The sequence below is a fragment of the Amphibalanus amphitrite genome, unplaced genomic scaffold (assembly GCF_019059575.1).
Source record: "Amphibalanus amphitrite isolate SeventyFive unplaced genomic scaffold, NRLGWU_Aamphi_draft 000514F_arrow, whole genome shotgun sequence".
In the NCBI taxonomy this organism is placed as follows: Eukaryota; Metazoa; Arthropoda; class Thecostraca; order Balanomorpha; family Balanidae; genus Amphibalanus; species Amphibalanus amphitrite.
In genome coordinates, this window is record NW_024882008.1 from 162,173 (window position 1) to 179,977 (window position 17,805).

The 17,805-nt window shown below is 49.6% G+C and overlaps 1 protein-coding gene across 2 annotated transcripts; it reads left to right on the forward strand.

Moving 5' to 3' along the window:
* The first annotated feature begins 242 nt into the window (after positions 1-242).
* On the forward strand, positions 243-13,296 carry LOC122393065 (guanine nucleotide exchange factor for Rab-3A-like). Of its 2 annotated transcripts, none has more exons than XM_043388663.1 (7): positions 243-363; positions 5,161-5,553; positions 9,326-9,515; positions 10,087-10,220; positions 10,663-10,880; positions 11,773-11,887; positions 12,343-13,296. In XM_043388663.1, the coding sequence occupies exons 2-7, from the start codon at positions 5,167-5,169 to the stop codon at positions 12,481-12,483; spliced, it is 1,185 nt and encodes a 394-aa protein (XP_043244598.1). In that variant the 5' UTR covers positions 243-363; positions 5,161-5,166; the 3' UTR covers positions 12,484-13,296. The 2 variants fall into 2 exon arrangements, with proteins under 2 accessions (XP_043244598.1, XP_043244599.1); XM_043388664.1 differs by having other exon boundaries at positions 268-363; positions 5,164-5,553; positions 12,343-12,485.
* The last annotated feature ends 4,509 nt before the right edge of the window (positions 13,297-17,805 follow it).

The following is a 17,805-nucleotide window of genomic DNA, read 5'->3' on the forward strand; positions in this document are numbered from 1 at the left end:
ACTGGAACCACCACCTGCCTGAAACCAAGGCCCTATATACCTGAAATATACCCCTATATACCCCTATATGCCTGAAACTGACAGGTCCTGAGATTTACCGGGAGAAATGTAGACTTTTGCAATACTTCTCAACGCTGCGCTGCCAGATTCAGTGTCTGGCATCATTTTTTTGGGGCGAAAGTGGCGCAGTAATTACAGCGCGCTGTGAACAGCCGACCAAAACAAATGCGTTGTGGTCAGCCCTCAGCCTTGAGATCCCACGGTTCGATGCGCTCGCTTGGGTTGACGACGGTTCTAGTTTGATTTTCCGTGGCCTGGGGTGGACAGCGTGTTATAATATTCACTTAAGTTACCCACCTTAAGGTAAGCTTTTTGTTTCAATTTGTTGTTTCTGCGTCTGTCAAAGGTTCTTTGTTCATGCCAGCAATCATGTTGCCAATCTAAGACCAACTTTCCAATCTGAATTGGCACTTTCTCCCCTGACTCCTTGTCCTAAGTTTGTGGGAACCTTCTGTCATAGCAATATGGGCCTGCTATCTTGACCTACTACTTGCCTTTTGAGCTCCAGACTAACTAAGTGCGCACATAAATTTCCAGGTTTCCCAATTATCCATGGGGTCTCAATTGCCAGCATTTTTATCAATGCTCCTAAATCTTGACCTTTCTCATCCGCAAGCCCATCAAAGTGCTCTAAGAATAAACAGCTGTGCATCCTGATCCAGATGTACAAATTTATATTGCAACAAAAGCTTTGATTTCATGTCAATATGGGATGAAAACAATTAGAATTTTTTTCAATTTGATATATTTCACTTCAAATTTAAGTACCTAGAAGAAATTTACTGCTTGAAATGCAAGCTATTTGATACATTAACTTGAACTGGTATGGCAAATTGCTTTAATCAAAGCTTGTACCTAAGTTTTCTTATATCAGTAGGCGGAACTATGGTCAAGCGTACCCATTTTCGGGAACGCATTTTCGTTCCCATGTTTGGGAACGATAAACCCAAATATGGGAACGCCATGTAGGCATTATTTAAAACAAGAAAAAGAACCGTTAAATGATGTCCAAAAAATATATAACTATCGTGAGCCACCTGATATTTGTCTCAATATTGTTGCGAAAGAGTTTGATATTGTAAGGCCCATCGTAGTTTCAAATCGTTCCCCTATTTCTAAAGCAGTCCATCATCCGGGCCGCGAGCCCAAATTTGGGAACGCTCTCATACACTGGCGCTGCAAGCGTTCCTTATTATGGGAACGGCGTACCCAAAATTGGGAACGATTTCACCGACGCCTTTCAGAGGCTCTTTTCATTAACAAGCATCACGTCCAACGCCGCAAATTATTGTTAACGCAACAATCATCAGATGACCTTTCCGGCAAGACCGTCGCATGTTTCGCCCGGTCTTCTGCGCTTTTATTCCCGTCGATCTCGCAGCGGGCACGCCCCCCTCTGCAGGATTACGTAATTCACAACGCTCAGCGATGTTCAACAAGGTCTTCCATACCTATATCCACCGTCCGCGCCGAGGGTGGAGACATGTCAAGCACCTGTCTGTTTATCACCGATAGTTGACGAGCACAAGGAAGTATCCAAAAATGGGAACGCTGAATATGTTACACCCTCAAAACACCTAGTCCCAATGAAAATCTAGTTTTTTCCTTTCTTAATGAGTGTAAGTGGCAAAAGGCCTGGTAGGATGGGCACGAGGAATGATCGAAATCAGCATAAAAATTATAAATAAGCCACACAGAGCGACCTATATAAGAGAAATTCCCCCAAAACGATCACGCTTAGAAACACGGAAGACAAAAACCACGCTCATGACGCTCCTTATAAAACAGCTCTAAACAGCTAGCATCCAAATAAAATATGTCTATCTGGGATGATATAATACAGCTGAATAATTGTAAACCACTGAAACTGAGTTTACAACAGTAGTTCGGTAAAATCACTGACGTTCCATGCGGTCGTGCGCCCCGACACCAAATGTCACCAATATTACCCCCGGACTGTCCGCGTGTTCGCTTGCATATATCAGCATCTGGTGTCGCTAGTATGAAACTTCATAACCAGGCGAAAATTATTATAATTGACCTCAAAATGTAAAAAACGCTTCATTTTCCTTAAAATTGCAAGTTAAATGTAGTATAACCCATGTTTTCACCATTCCGTCATTTCAAAAAATCATTAAAAATATCATTCGACGGTCAATTTCCTTGTGCAACGGTCAGATTAAAGATAATTTTATAGAGACTTAGTAGATACTTAAATTAGCGTGCACTTTTTTGAGACGTGATGCACTAATGAGTTTTAGTGGGCGAACGGCCGAAAAATTACCTTCCGTTCCCATAAATGGGAACGCCCGTTCCCATATTTGGGAACTCCGTTCCCAAAAATGGGAACGTTCCTATATTTGGGTACTCATGACCATAGTTCCGCCTACTGATATGGGGTGTAGGCAGCGCCACAGCTGGTGTATAGTCCTCTCCTTACTACACAGAACAGAGGAGGAATTATCCCCTCCAGTTTTGTGCATTGCAACTGATGATTTAAAACAGGTTGGTTTAAAGGGACCCTCCCACCTTCAAAAAAGTTAATGAATTGGCATGAAAGTGATGTCGCTCGGTTTAGAAAGAGCAAAAACGAATATCTACCAAATTTCATCGAAAAATATCAGAGCCTATTTTAAGGGAATTTGACTGGGGGGGCAACCTGGAAAATTGTCTTTAATAGTCCATTAAAACCCTCGCCCGTATTGGTGTTTCCAGTAGGGAGCGTATGGGGGGGGGGGTCCGTTGGACCCTCCCCCTTGCCGTTTCGCCCCTGATCGAGCTAGAGCTTCGCGGAAAAAACGACCGTGTTGCCCGTGATGAAAGGAAGCCGATTATACCCAATTTTAAGGTCCTAGGTCATCGGTTGACCTTCCAGGTCAGGTCATTGACCCAAAAGTCGGGAAAATCGGGACCTGTTAGAGCGTCGTAAAGAGTGGCTGCTATGGTTTTTCGGGGTGCTGATCACGAATATCATGTTAGTTATGATCATAGATGATGTCTTCATGCATTTAGGCCAGGTCAGGTCAGGTCAGGTCAACCAGTAAGGGTTTTGCCGGGTATTCGTAGTAGGTGGCAACCGCCTCTGACAGCTTCGTAACATGTTACGAAGGCACCAAAACTACGGCGTAAATGGTCAAATGGTTGCTTAATTCGAATTCAGCTCTAAAAACTAGCCTGGAAACATATAAAACTCGAAAATGTGAACCGAGGTCATCAAAGGTAAATGATCTGACCTGACCTTCCGGTGATCTTGACACCCACCCTAATGCATGGGAGCAACATCATATCCCATGTTTGAACGTTTGAAACCACGAAAAGACTGCAAACGCGCGGCTAATGCGAGGCGACATATGCCGAATCGCGACCTCGGCCAAACATGGTGCCATGGTGCTAGGCCGCCGGTGCATCTGAAAGAACTGTGGTGCCCCTGACAAGCCTGAAGTTCCAACGACAGGCCCGTGGTGCCCCTGACAGGCCCATGATGCCTTTGCGAGGCCGGTGGTGTCCACGTGAGGCCGGTGGTGCCCCTGGGCCCTGACAGGACTGTGGTGCTCCTGACAAGCCTGGAGTGTCCCCGACAGGCACGTGGTGCCACTAACAGGCCCAAGGTGTCCCAGTCCCTGCGAGGCCGGTGGTGTCCCTGCCAGGCATGTGGTGTCCATACTAGGCCTCTGGTGCCCCTGACAGGTCCGTGGCGCCCTTGCTAGGCCTATGGTGCCTCTGGCAGGCCTATGGTGCCCCTGGCGGGCCTGTGGTGGTACCCCTGACAGGCCCAAGGTGGTGCCCCTGCGAGGCCGGTGGGGCCCCTGGCAGGTCTGTGGTGCCCCTGGCAGACCTATGGTGCTCTTGCTAGGTTGATGGTGCTCCCAACAGGCCTGTGGTGCCCCTGACAGGCCGGTGGTGCCCCTGGCAGGCCTGTGGTGTCCCCGGGCCCCAAGAGGGTGGGGGGTCATGACCCATATGACCCACCCTTAGATAGGTACACCACTGGTCATTACTTACAGACTGACTCATTTGACATCCATTGCAAAACAAGTCACAGTAGTTACGTAGTATGTTTGTCACCCTGTTCCTTTATGCCCATTTTTATAGTGGGCAAATCTCGACGACTAGGGGGGCAATTCTGTTGAGTGCGGGGGCATTTGCCCCCCCAGTTAACATGTTAAAATAGGCCCTGAAAAATATTCACCGGTTTCAAGATATTAGACTTTTACTTTTGTTTACTTTTTGGGATCTCCGCTGTTCCTACCGACTTTATTTGAAAGTACGGCATTTTTTGCGCGCAAAGCAGCATATACCACAGCGTGCTACAAAACGTTTTAGTCAAACATTTAACGGACGTTCGAAAGCCTGATGACGTCATCAGACTCCCGTAATGGTTAAGAGATAGGGACCACGCTGGTCCCACCCTGCAAGTAAAGGGAAGAAATTTCTTGAACACCATAAAGCTGCGGGGGTTGCGACCAGGATAAATGGTGGTTTCTGAGCCTGGCCGCAAACTTGGCTATCTCAACTCAAAACTAATGTTAAGGTGGGAGGGTCCCTTTAAATCAACCTGCTACCCTAATTATTTAAGTTTCCTGTAGTGATTCAGATATTTTTATGTAAACAGTAAAATGGTAATGAAGATGGTATTCATTTTTAAAATTGTGAAACTTGTGTGTTTTCTTTTGCACCAGTAAGTGAGCAAATTGCCATTACTAATTGCATACACTTAGAGTTTATGAACATGTCATTATCATCATTGCATGCATTGTCAATTTGGCTGATGCACAATTCAGTTAGTTTTTTTTTGTGCTGGAATTTGGTTTGAAAGTTACAGTAATATTCTCTCAGTTTGTATATTCATTCATGCAAATTTGAGCAGATTAGCAAGTAGCCAAGCAGAGAGTGATTGAAGATAATTAGGTTCTTAGGTCTGGGCTCATGTCATCATTCAAGTTTCTCAATGAATGGATCTGGATGTTACATAATGCCTATGTATTACATGTTTTCCTTCACCAAACACTGGTCTCCTCACAGAGCATTCTTTCATCTTGTCTTTCATTACATCAATCATGGTATTAACCCCAGTGCTTGTGACACTTCTCCACCTTGCAGCAGAACATGTTGGGCTCTGATGAGGCGTCAGCTCCGTCGGAGCCGGAGCCGCCGCCAGAGGCCGTCAAACCCGCCGCCGCCGCTGCTGACGCGCCGGAGGACGCCCCGGACGGCCGGCACAGCCGCGTGGCGCCGCTGGCTCCGTCTCCGGCCGTCAGCCACGTCTCGCTGGTGGAGCTGAGCCTGGAGGAGGACGGACCGGCCGCCGGCGGCGACTGGACGGCCGGCGCCGCGCCGCGCGTCCGCGGCCTCGACAAACTGCAGGAGCTGGAGCGCGAGCTCGGAGCCGCCCAGCAGGAGCTCAAGCTCAAGGACGAGGAGGTGGCCAAGCTGAATCGGATCCGCAACGAGATCGAGGCGGAAATGGAGGAGCTGACCGCCAGCCTGTTCCAGGTAGGTGGCGGGGTGCGGGGGAAAGGGGTCTTGCGTTGTTATAGCATAATATTCAGCATTGCTAATACCTCAAAATCTCATCTGGGTATCCCATAGCTCAGATGGTGTTGGGCTCAAAGTGTTGATGCGGTCGAACGGCTAAACTAATCAACAGCATTCAGGAACTGAAATTTGTGTCGGACTCTGATTCCAGCGCTCGATACATGAAACTACTGACGTGAGTGATCCTTGTTAGGAGAGTAGCCGCAGCCAGTGAGTGGGACAGACTGTAAACGTCTGTTAGCCCACGATGAACTCCGGCTTGATATTCGATATCGGCACTTTATGCCTCGTCAAAGTAAATACAACGATTGCTTCCTACACGAGATAGGACCGTGCATGTTCGGCTAAGCTTATGACAAGAACGGATTATGTTATGATCAGTAGTTCGATAAGTTTCCGGCTGTTTGCTACTCAACACACCGTTTCTCTCAATCAAACCCTTTCGCCCTCATGTGTCCACGTTTCTAAATGGGCGGTAGTGGATGCTGTGTATCGTGGTCCCGATGAATGGGATTACGTTTTTATCCCGATTATATCTGGCGTTGCCTCCGGAGAGATATTTCCTCCGTGCGGACTGGAGTCTGAAGGTCGCGTGTGGGTCGAAGGAACGGGAGTGTCCGCTGTCGAGCGCGCTCCGCCGGTGGGCGACATTCTCGTTCTTGCACCGAGACAGGGTCGCTAGCCGAGCACACTGTTCCTCACGGAAACTGGATGCCGTGAATCATACCTGATAATCTGCATGCCATCGCCCATTTCCGTGAATTCGCCATTTATGTACTGCACCGTAAGTGCTGAATATCCAGGTAAAACTTTGGATAAACAAACACGCCACCAGGCTAGCGTAAAAAGAAGGGTCTCTGGCTGTTCCAGTTTGCGATACTGATCAACTGTCGAGTGCTATTAGTATCTACAACCGACAACTTGTACGATGACAGTGAATTAATCTAACTCGTATCGTTTTGCACCTTTAGTTGAGTTTCAATGCATATTGGGATATTCAATTAACGATTTAAATACACTTTTTATAAGGCTGTGCCATGAAGCCCAACAATGCAATTAAATATACAAAACATAACGACATTTTAGTCTCGCTAAGCGCGAAAACAGGCAGGCAAAGATGGCAATCCAGGCGACAAGCTCATCTCAAACACAAACAGGATCGCCATATTCGTTTCTTAAATGTTCCAATAGTTCCGGTGCGTTTTTTTATAAACGTTCTCCCTCGGCCAGCAGTTTATACGTCATCAGACGATTCATACCGTGTTTGCTCTGTTGGCCTATGTATACATTTAACACATTCTTTAAATCGCCAACGCCACATTATTTCAACATCAAGGTCTGGTTTATTCTTTCACAGTCGTCATGTAACACCGAGGGCCTGACACCTCCCCGTGAACATTAACGCCGAGGATCCGGATTTTTGCCGGCCGCGTCACGTTGTTTATTTGTTTCGGCGAGGCTCATTCCTGAGCTTCAGCACGCTGTCCTCGTGCCTGGCACCGTCGATGTCGCGTCTGTTTTCCTGTCGGGGGAGGGGAAGGGCAATTCTCGATCGCTGACCCGGTCTCCTCGGAAGCCCTACGCTTTGGCGCTGCAAGGTTTTTCTCCCGGACAGCCGGGGTGGCTTCGGCGGCTGCCATGACCTTCGCTGCACGGGCTGTAGGCTTCCTGTCATTGTGCTGACAGATAGGTATGCAGGGGCGGCGCCGGCAGCGTGCCAGTGTGACGCTCGCCGTTATTAACCGTCACGCACGCCACTCAGATGGGTTTGGCGTCCGGGGACAGGGGCGTGGCTAGCCGGACTGAACACTCATCAGGTGACCTGTAGGGGTAAAGGCTTTTCGCTGGATATGTATCTTACCTTATATTGTCGATAACTTAGTGCCTTATGTCATGCACCAACAACTTGGTGATGTATGTCACCAAGATCATATACTTAATGAGACTGCACAGGTCAACCATGATGGCCGTCGAAACTTTTCATGGTAGTGAGTTTGAATTTCGGTAGGGAATCTGGCGAATCCTTTGAAGTGTGTGAATTGTGAAAGCCTTTCCCTGTCAGCTCTGTCACTTGTAAGCAGGCGGATTGCTATTTGTGGTAAAATTGATTTACATGTTCACACACGATCGTGCAAAGGAACATGAAGCTGTTCTTTCATGAGTATGAATAATTTATATACTTTCCGTGACCGTCAATAATAGAAGTTACGTAATTTAGTTGGGTGCTCGCAGTGGGTGCACACCAGTGTTGTTAATGCATTAGTATCAAATACCACTGGTTTACCTTCTTTCTTTCTTTGCCGCACGTCACGTGGACGCGCCCGCAGGCGCGTCGGACGGGGGCTGGTCGAGCGGCGGCTCGGACCGCCCCACCCGCCGAATGTAGTCGACTATCTTGCCGGCCGGCCCGGAGAGGACCTCGTCAAGGGATGGCAGGGGTCCCCCCAGAGCCGGCGTCTCGTGGTGGCGAATGCTGGGCACTCGGTGAGAAGGTGGCGAACGGTGTCCTCGGCACCGCACTCCCGGCAGAGAGGGTCCGGGGTGAGCTCCAGGCGGTGGAGCGTCGCTCGTGCCAGGGGGCAGTAGCCGGTCCGCAACTGCGACACGGTCACTTGCCCCCAGCGCGGGAGGTCTTGGAGTCCAGGCGTGGGCTGGGGGTGCGGGTGCCGGTGTGCACGCGTAGCCTGCATTTCCCTGGCGCGCTGCCGTATGGCGGTTCGGGCGCTGGCCAGATCGATGGGCGTCTCCGATTGGGCACACTCGGCCGCCGCACGGTTAGCCAGCCTGTCTGCCGCCTCGTTGCCGGCGATGTCGGCATGGCCTGGGACCCAATGGAGGATGATGGCCGTGTTCTGTTCCCCCAGTGAGTCCATCGCGGCCCAGACGCGCTCGGCGAGGACCAGCTGCTGGGCCTCCGGTCCGCGTTGGAGTAGCTGAAGGCCGGAGAGGGAGTCGGTGCACAGCAGACATGTCTTGATGCGGCTCCTGGTCTCCCCCGGTTGTGCCAGCAGACAGGTGAACGCCGCCAACATCGCTGCGAGTTCGGCCCGCATACTGCTGCAGACCGAGCCCGCCGGCACCAATGTCTCCACTTCGCGGTTCTCCCGGTGCAGCTGGATCAGCGCACCGCCGCCTCCGTCCCTGGTGCCGGACTTGGCGGAGCCGTCGGACCAGATGGTGCAGTCCGGGTTGACCATGGCTATGGCCTCGAGGGCGGCAGCTTTCCTCACGGCGGGTGGGTCGTCTCTTCTGGTGGCGCGCGGGAGGAAGAGGCGGAAGGTGACCGCGTCTGCTGGGTTGGTCCACGGCGGCTGTTCCGGGACCAGGGCCAGCGGTTCCCGTGGGAGGTCCGCTAGACCCGCCTCCTTGGCCATCCACTGACTGACCCGCCGGAAGCACGGTTTGAAGGGCAGCGCCGTGTCCTCGCTCGGGGGGTCCGGCGGCGGTTCGCCGCGTCTTCTGGCACTGTCAACGGAGCCCCCTTCACGTGGGGACAGCGTCTCCCCGAGGCCTCGGGGAGCAAAGTGCTCCATCATCACGTACCCGCCGATGCGTGTCAACCGACTGGTTTACCTCCCGGTCCTTCTCCGTGTGTTCAGTGAGGGTCAGAATATATAAAACCAACCGATGGACGACTCAGTTCTAAGTTGCCAACAAAGATCACTGCATGGACCATACCGTGCCGACGTTATCGCGTCTGGTGTCTGACCTGCGAACTACCGTTTCCCAGGAGGCCCACAAGATGGTGCTGGCGGCCAACGAGAAGCAGGCCGCCGCCGAGAAGGCTCTCCAGGAGGCCACGATGAAGATTGACGTGTTGCAGGCGGAGGTGGCTGCGCTGAAGACGCTGGTCATCACGTCTACCCCGAGCCGACCGAACGCCCACCTGCACCCCCAGATCGACCTGGGAAAGTCCAACGGTGAGCGGCCGGACGGGTAACCGCCGCTCCGGAAAGGGTGGCGACTGGCAGTGGCGAGTGCAGCCCACCGTTCCATGCTTCTATCCTCAGGATACAGAAATCCCTCTCCTCCACTCTGCAGCCCCCTCCGGGCTGGACAGGCAACTTTATCTCATGCGGGCTGTTCCCTTGGAGCGGCATCGCTGCTCCCGAGGGAGCGCACCCCGTAGCCGGGTGCAGTGAGTGCCTTGGGGCTGGTCGGCCTGTCCATTTGGACGGGCTCAGCCCCGGCGACTCACTAGGGTGCCTGCCCAGACCAATGTCTCCCCCTATATCCTATCATCCTCCCGGTTCTGAAATGGTCCCAATTGGACCGAAAGGGCCTAACCCAACAAAAAAAAAAGCTCGAATCGGCTTACCGAGATCGATGTGTATGGCTACATATAACATTGAATAGGCACGACGAATGGTTGAACGGATGAATGAATGGATGTATGGATGTACTTTTGCTAGTCAGATAATAAGCTTATCATTACGAAGTTTATACATCCCTGCTTTCTGCCTAAAGTACTCTCGCCGTCCATGTCCTCAGGTATCAAGATCTGGAAGAAGGGCCACCACCGGTCTCCGTCGAACCAGGAGCTGACGCGTCCGGACGCGTCTCCTCCCTCGTCACCGGCCCGCTCGCCGCCGCAGCATCTGGCCGCCCCGGAGCACATTGACGAGGTCAGTGATGTCCACGAGGGCAGGAGGATAAGAGGCCTTAATGAATAAGGGTTGTCTAAGGTAAGTTGTACGATGTACGAATAAAGGTACCTTTGAGGTTCGTAACGTATTTTAAACGGGTGTACGGAAACTAAGTTCGGAAGTCCGTAACATTGTGTCCAGATTAATAGAAAAGCAGGTATGTAGCCATCATGAATTCTCATTACACTCTACAATCGATATTTTTGGGTAGCTCATGTTTTCTATCACGGCAGGTGGCCTTTTCTCCTTGTTTACCGCCGCGCCGCACACAATCACCTGTCACCGTGTACAGTGTGCTCGCCCGCCACAGTTGGACCCGCGACTGCTGCACAGTACACACTAGGACGGCCGTGTCACTATGACAGACCGTGTAAGATTTACCACGTGGTCAATTCGGCACTCAATTTTTCTCCCGCCACAGGTGGACCCGCGGCTGCTGTCGGAGGTCTCCGCCTGGCGTGAGTCGCCCTCCGTGGAGCTGACGGCGCCGTTCGTGCGGGACGTCTACCGCGAGGACATCGAGCCGTGCCTGCGCTTCGCCACGCCGCAGCTGACCGAGAAGGTGACGTCGGCGGTGCTGCAGAACTCGGTCTGCATAGAGGAGGTGTCCTCCGGCCTGCGCGGCCCCAACTTTCCCAGGTAGGGGCGCCGGGCGGGGCGCTACGTAATGGGGTGGGTGCGGCAGCATGTTGGACTGAGGGGAGAGACAAGGTTAAGGATACCTGTCTTGACAAAAGGACCATTCAAAGCGTTCGCACTCGGATTGTGGGTTGGGGGACATAACTTGTTATAGCAAAATCGTGTTTTTGATGAACTGGCGCCTAAATGTACATCAAGTGTTTCCAAAACCTAGCCCTCGTTCGGAAGACATCCTTGAAAATACTCCAAAGCAACTCCTACGAAATACCTTCAGAAATATTTTTATCGGGGAACGTGGTGCTGGCTGTCCTAATGATTTCATAGCAGTAGCGTACCTAGCACTGAAGCCGTGCAATGTGCATTTTATTATCTGTGTTTTGATGTTCTTTGCTATCACTGTCATTTTGTTTTCTTTTTGTGTATCATTGAGAGAATATTTTTGTTTTCAATTGATCAATGAATGCATTATCTTCTTGACATTCGCCTGCAACATGTTTATCGACTTCATTGATGGCAGCTTATCATTGATATGGTATAAATTGAATTTGTAGAACTCTATGGCTTTCCATGTGCATTTATCTATAGAAATTGCAATTGTGTTTTTGCTCGTTTGGCTGTAATTGTTAATTTTTGCATCGTGATCCTCACATGAGCTCCAAGCTTTGCACACATAAGCTTCATGAACTATCTGTTTGGTCTGCCTGCGAAGATGTGTAATGGTCAATTGACGCTGATTTATTCACGCTGCCTGTCGCCAATTCGCTGTATGTATGTGTGTACGTATGTACCTCTGTGTGTTGTGTACCGTTGGCGGCCGCCTGCCCCGTGCCGCCGGGTCCCCGTGCCTCGCCGCCCCCCAGTGACGGCTGTGCCGGCCTCTGTGCGCTGTTAGCAGTGACGATTCCAGACGGTGTGCGCTGCTCAACGTCCACCGCACCTGCCGGTACCGGATGAAACTGCCCGGCGAGACGGGATGGATGGACATCTCGCAGATCTGCCGAAACCGGGTGCGTATTACTGACAACCGAGCCTGGGGGGTCGTCTTGAAATAACAGAGTCGATTTGGCTGCCGGGGCGAGTCTGGGGTGGAAGTGGGTGGAATGAAGGTTGTAAACGCCGTCTGAGGATGGCGGCTCTCCCTGTTCTGCAGTCGTTTTGTGAGAGGCTTGGATGTGGGCTCAATTGTCAAACAGCGTGACCTCGGCTTTTTTAACACCGTTTCTGAGTCAGTTCTAACCAATCCGTACTTCCGGATGTAGGACCATCCAATCTGTCACATCGAAAGATGATAAGTCGTAATTTATTTACGAATCTGGTTTTGACGATGTTTAGTTGTAACTGAGGTGCATTTCTCTCAAAGATTTTCTATTCGAAAGCATATTTTGGTACAAACTGCCGAATACCATTGAATTGTCAACTGGCTAACCCTATAGTAACACATTTGCGTCGTTCTTCCGCTCAGATAACGGCCGTTTGCGACTTCCTCAACTACCTGCGCTACATCGAGCGAGGCATGGTCAAAGGCTCCGTGATCGACATCTACCGGGAGATCATGCGACTGAGGCGCAACATGGCCGTGGCGCGGCTCGGCTTCACCACCTGAGCGTCCAGTATCATCTTACCGAAGGCTGGCAGTCGTTCTACCGGCTGGTGGATGTTCTACCGGCTGGTAGTGGTCGCTCTACCTGGCTCTATCGATGGCAGGTGAACGTTCTACCGACTTTGAGTGGACGCAACGCTGGAGTCTTGACAGACATTCCTCGACCAAGGTTAGCGAAGTTCTCAAGGCTACAATGAATGCCGAGGTATGGTCTGGCTGGGCTCACGGCGGTTGTAGGCTACGTTCGCTGTACGACAAACAGCTGTAGGTCCCCAGGTGAAGTCTTGCCGTGCCTGTGGCATACTTTGGTCAGTGAGTAGCAACACTGATCCGGCCGGAAACGAGATGTCATTTAGAACAGAACAGGGTTTCATAGACAACACTCGCCAGATCGGATTTACAACAGTTTTGGCCTTTTTACTTCGGTTTTATATTCGGACTTGACCCTATTGTGATGCATGAAAAGACTCCTCGCGCTATTGGTGCGTTCAGATACTCCACAGCTGAGGTATGGTGCTTGCTTAGCAAGCTGCGCTGGGTTTGGGTGATGTTCACGGTCCATGACATGAGCCCGGCGGGGGCGACTCAGGCTGAGGGTCTAACCCTGTGATGTCGGTCTCTGGGGCGGTGTGCGTCCTCTCTGGACGGTGGGTGAGAGTCACTGAGGCGGCTGCGGCGGACGGGCTGATCGGGAGGGGCGCGCCGCACGGCTGTGGACGCGCTGGGATCTGGAGAATCTCGTTGGTCAGGGCTGGTGATTCCGTGGGCCGCGCGGGCCCGGGCGGCTGTATATTTATGCACATCGGGAGAGCTCAGTGTTGGCGGGTGCCTCCGGAGAAGGCTGTTGTTGAAGACGGTGTCTGTATCGGTGGTTCGTTGTGTAGGGGAGAGCGGGGTCAAATGTAACACGGGGCAATTGTAACAGTGTTAATAATTCATAAACTTACCAATAGAATGAGCTGATGTTCAGACCGAAAATGCGTAATTCTATGCTGCCTTTCTCAACGGAGTTTGAAGCGAAAGTGCCGGGTATGTCGATGGCTGTGCACAGTAATGTGTTTTTGGGAGCATTTTGTAAATTTTTATACCGTTATATTTGATTAGCTCATTCCCGCCATTGAAAAGATATCGACTTCAGACTTTGTGTAAGTGTTGGCAGGCTTGTTGTCCATTAATTGAAAGCATTAAATGCTGTACATGCAACATCTTTTTGCGCCAGTTTCGTCTAAAATATGTCAAGGCGCGACGGGGACAATTGTAACATTTTTGCAGGGGTCAAATGTAACAGGTTATAGGTCAGTGGCCATTATGTCGAAGTCGTCAAATTTTCAAGGGAGATGAAACATTGCTAGAATTAAGAGAACTGTAAGTTTTGTCGCAATCAGCAGCTTTTTACGTGATTTATTTGCGAAAAACCGAGGGAGAGGAGGTCCATCCAACCCCTGTATAAGTGCGAGGTTTTAAGCCTTTTTTTCCTGAGAAGAACCGTCCCTACCAAATCTGGGAAGATGAACAAGTGTTCAATACTTTTGTTAAATCAAAGTTTTGGAAAAAATTGTGTTGCTGTAGCCTGTAAATTAACATGTTACAATTGTCCCCGGGGGGTGTTACTTTTGACCCCGTATCTGGGGTGAATTGTAACAGCTGAATTGACTTTTTCGGACAACAATTTTGACCCGAAAAAGAAGTTATTTCGGAAATGTTTTAACTGCATTTTAAAGACAAAACATCATAGTTTCTGAAAATAAAAGAAAGAGCTTTATAACTGCAAACATGTTTGCACCAGATGATAAAATGCAAAAAATGTTACAAGTGACCCCGTTCTCCCCTATCTGTGGCGCATCTGTGTTATATCTGTGGTACGATTCGGACGCAGACAGGACGTGGAGGCAGTTGGTGTTGTTAGGTGTAGTGACGCTGTTGGTGGGTTCCGAGCGAGCGCACCAGAGAACAGCGACGGAGCTCGGTTCGGGTGATTTGTTTATGCATGATTTAGGTTGTGATGGATTTAGTGATGGTCACATATTCTCAGCCGAGATTGGCCCGCGGGGTCGCCGTGTGGGACCGGCCCGGGCGCGGTCGGCGCGTTCTGTTCCAGTTCCGCGGCAGCAGCTCACTGATGTCGGATGCTGCCAGTGGTGCGGACCGAACCTCTTGTGGCTTTAATTTTGGGCCCAATCGACTCGTTATCTGTGTTGTACTCTGCACACTGAGCACTAACTGTATTTATTGCTACTCCCCCGCACTGTGCGTGTTATACTACGCGCTATGTATCGTTATGCATCGCCGTCTTCCCTTTACAACTCTGGGAGTTTGATCCTTTGTTTCTTTTCCGGACACAAGCTCAGCTAGTCTCATGACAACATCCAGACAAACGTTTACAATTTCAGGCACGATATTTTCCTGTCGTGTTGATGCTAAACTACATACACATGTCGGATTTTTTCGTTCGCCCGATCGTCTACAAACATATTCTTTAATCCGTGTTCGGTCTTAATTTCATTGAGCTAGTCTTTGCTTATAATGCTGTCCGTACGTTCTCCCTCCCGGATAGCTACTTAACCCGCGCCCCACTGGGGTCTGTGTATAACACGCCCTACTGGGGGGGGGGGGCTATTCATAGCCCCCCCTCCTAACTCCGAAACTACTGGGCCGATCGTCAAAATTCAAACGGCGTCTGATAGCCCCGGAAAAACTGTCGAGCGAAACCTAATTTCATTGACCTCGAGGTCACCGATGACGTCACAGGTCAGGTCAAAGTAAAAATTATTAGCACTTTGGCTTGTTCACATTTTGGGCTCTGGCCGCCGTCTTACACGTCAGATCAGGCTCATTTTTGGTTTCCACACTCGTGAACAGATGCTCTAGATACCTTGAGGGTACCAAACTTGTACTTTGATTTTCAGGTCAGGGTCAGGTCATCACAGGTCACGAAAATATTATATCATGAGTCGGTCACGTGACACATGTTTTATGGTCCATTTAGGCCATAGATTTCGAATTTGATGTCGTCTGTGTCATTCAAGGTCATTTGAGTCGAAATTAGCTTAGGTCAGGTCACTTTCAGGTCAAAAAAGGTCAAATTTTGAAGTTGAAATTTTTCAACAAAAAAGGTGTCTATTGGATGCAATTTGAGCTCAGGAACACGATGGTGCCATTTATATTGGTGTACGATGCCAAATACGTACTGAAAAATTGATTTGAAAAATTAATAATTGTGAATTTTTTGCAATAATGCGTATAACTTGGCCATTTTTGAAGATATTTAGCTAAAACTTGCTAGAGTTAGTCATAATCATGCGTTCTGTCACATATATTCCGGTTTTTTCGAAAAGTCAAAAACTTTTTGAAAAAAATATAAAAATATAAATTTTGAATATTATTATATAAAATTTTCGAAATTTTCAAAATTTTGAAAATCCGAGATAGCAGTTTGATAGCGCGGTCAATTCTGAGTTCTTTCATGCAAAGAAATTGGATCTAGCTTAAAAACTGAGCTCTTGGGAGCGATTGCCGTGGTTCAATGTTTTGCGTCGAAATCGGACGAACATGACGTCACTCTGACGTCATTTCCAGCCGACCTATGGTAGCTACGAAGTTCAAATTTTGACACAAGGTGTCAAATTGATGCAGCCGAAGGTACTGAAAGTTTGGCGTCGATTCGTCAAGCGGTTTGGAAGTTATTGCAGAAAAACGGGAGGGGGGGCTAGAAATAGCCCCCCCCCAGTGGGGCGCGGGTTAATCGTTATAGACAGTCTTTTTTTCATTGTGGAGGTCGTTCGAATGTTGTTAGGTTTGGAGACGTCATGCCGTGTCCTTCGAAGTTGTTCCGTAATGAGTTACAAATTTTCATTTTGTTGACATTCGTATGTACCTATATGGCACATTTGTTCGTATGTGTGTGTAGTGGACGATGAACTCCATTTATAAGCCGTGAAATTGCCAGGATAGCTGAAGTTAGTTGTGACATGGACAGCGGTTCCTAGGCTCGCCACCGGAGATATGTCGTTCTCAATGTGTGGTTGTCTCCGTTTTATCGATATATTTTGTTACAGCTGATTTTTGTCCGGTTCCTTCGAAATGTGGAGCCTGTGCCAAAGCCAATAGCTACGATTGATGGTGTCTTCCAGAGCAAGTGGTCATGACGCCACGCACTTCTCGCATGGATCGCAATCTCAAAAATAGATATTGACTTACTATTGCAAGTTTATGCACGTATATGTGACAACTGACAGCATCCTTTAGAATTACTGCGTTGTTGTGAATTGATGATATATGCATTACAGATGCAGGTCTGGAGATTGTATCCAGCTCAGCTCAGTGCTGACTTCGGGCTCCATTTTTGAGTGCACCTTGTGGACGCCTCGTCTCGTTCGGCGGGCGTGCGTACTGCGTATACTGTTTGGTCGCTGTGACCATTATTTTCCGTGAATACATTGTCATCTGGAGATATTTAGTTTGTTGGTTGCAATGTGCCCTCACGAATCGTGGGTTGTCTGCTTGTGCTGGCCTAAGTTGTAAATTTTACATGCCCGGCATACAAGCAATATAATATTTAAAGCTTTAGAAAATGAACTGATAACATCCGGACGGATGGCATCGATGAGATGACTGTCGCGGGACCAAGCACATACCTAGGATTTGGCTTGGATTTGGCCAAGGGGGGGGGGGAGGAATCCCGCGGCCTCCTACAGGGGGCCTCCTCTCTAGTCTCTACAGAGGGCCTCCTTTCTACTGAGGAGTCAGAGGGGCCCTAGCGGTCAGACTGACATACATTAGTGGTTATTTCACAGGAGGCCCCAGGTAGTAAGAAGGACCCTAGCTGTCAGGCTGGTCAGAGGGCCGTGACTGTCCTGACGTGATTTTTGGGATTCCCGTGGCCGTGAATTTCGTTCGCCTCCGACGTGATTTTGACCAACGTGGGCTTGCGGTCGCGGGGGCCTGAAAACCCCAAGGGGGAGCGCGCCCCGTCCGCCCCCCCCCCCCCCCGCGTCCCTGCGCGCGACGCCGAGTCAGCCAGTTACATCAGAGTCAGAGTCAGTCAGGACAGGATAGTTCAAGGATAGTTCTGGCGTGGTGAATGGGTGCGACGATTCAGCCCTGTATGCAAGTATTCGCATAGGGATAAAAACTCTCTAGATTGGAGATGAGGAATTGTCCAATAAATCGTATTTTCCTGGAGAGGTTTCGATGTCCTTTGAGCTTTGTTCTGAACTTATGACGTTAGCAAAAAGAAGAGAAATAAACTTGAAAAAAATAAAACATTTTGGCATGTTTCAGGTTTATAAAAGCTCTTGGGTATACTACCCTAACCCACAACAAAAT

Coding starts and splice junctions, on each gene's coding strand:
- LOC122393065 (XM_043388663.1), top strand. CDS start 5,167: ATGTTGGGCTCTGATGAGGCGTCAGCTCCGTCGGAGCCGGAGCCGCCG. Junction 10,221..10,662: donor CCCCGGAGCACATTGACGAG/GTCAGTGATGTC, acceptor CTCCCGCCACAG/GTGGACCCGCGGCTGCTGTC. Junction 10,881..11,772: donor CGCGGCCCCAACTTTCCCAG/GTAGGGGCGCCG, acceptor GTGCGCTGTTAG/CAGTGACGATTCCAGACGGT.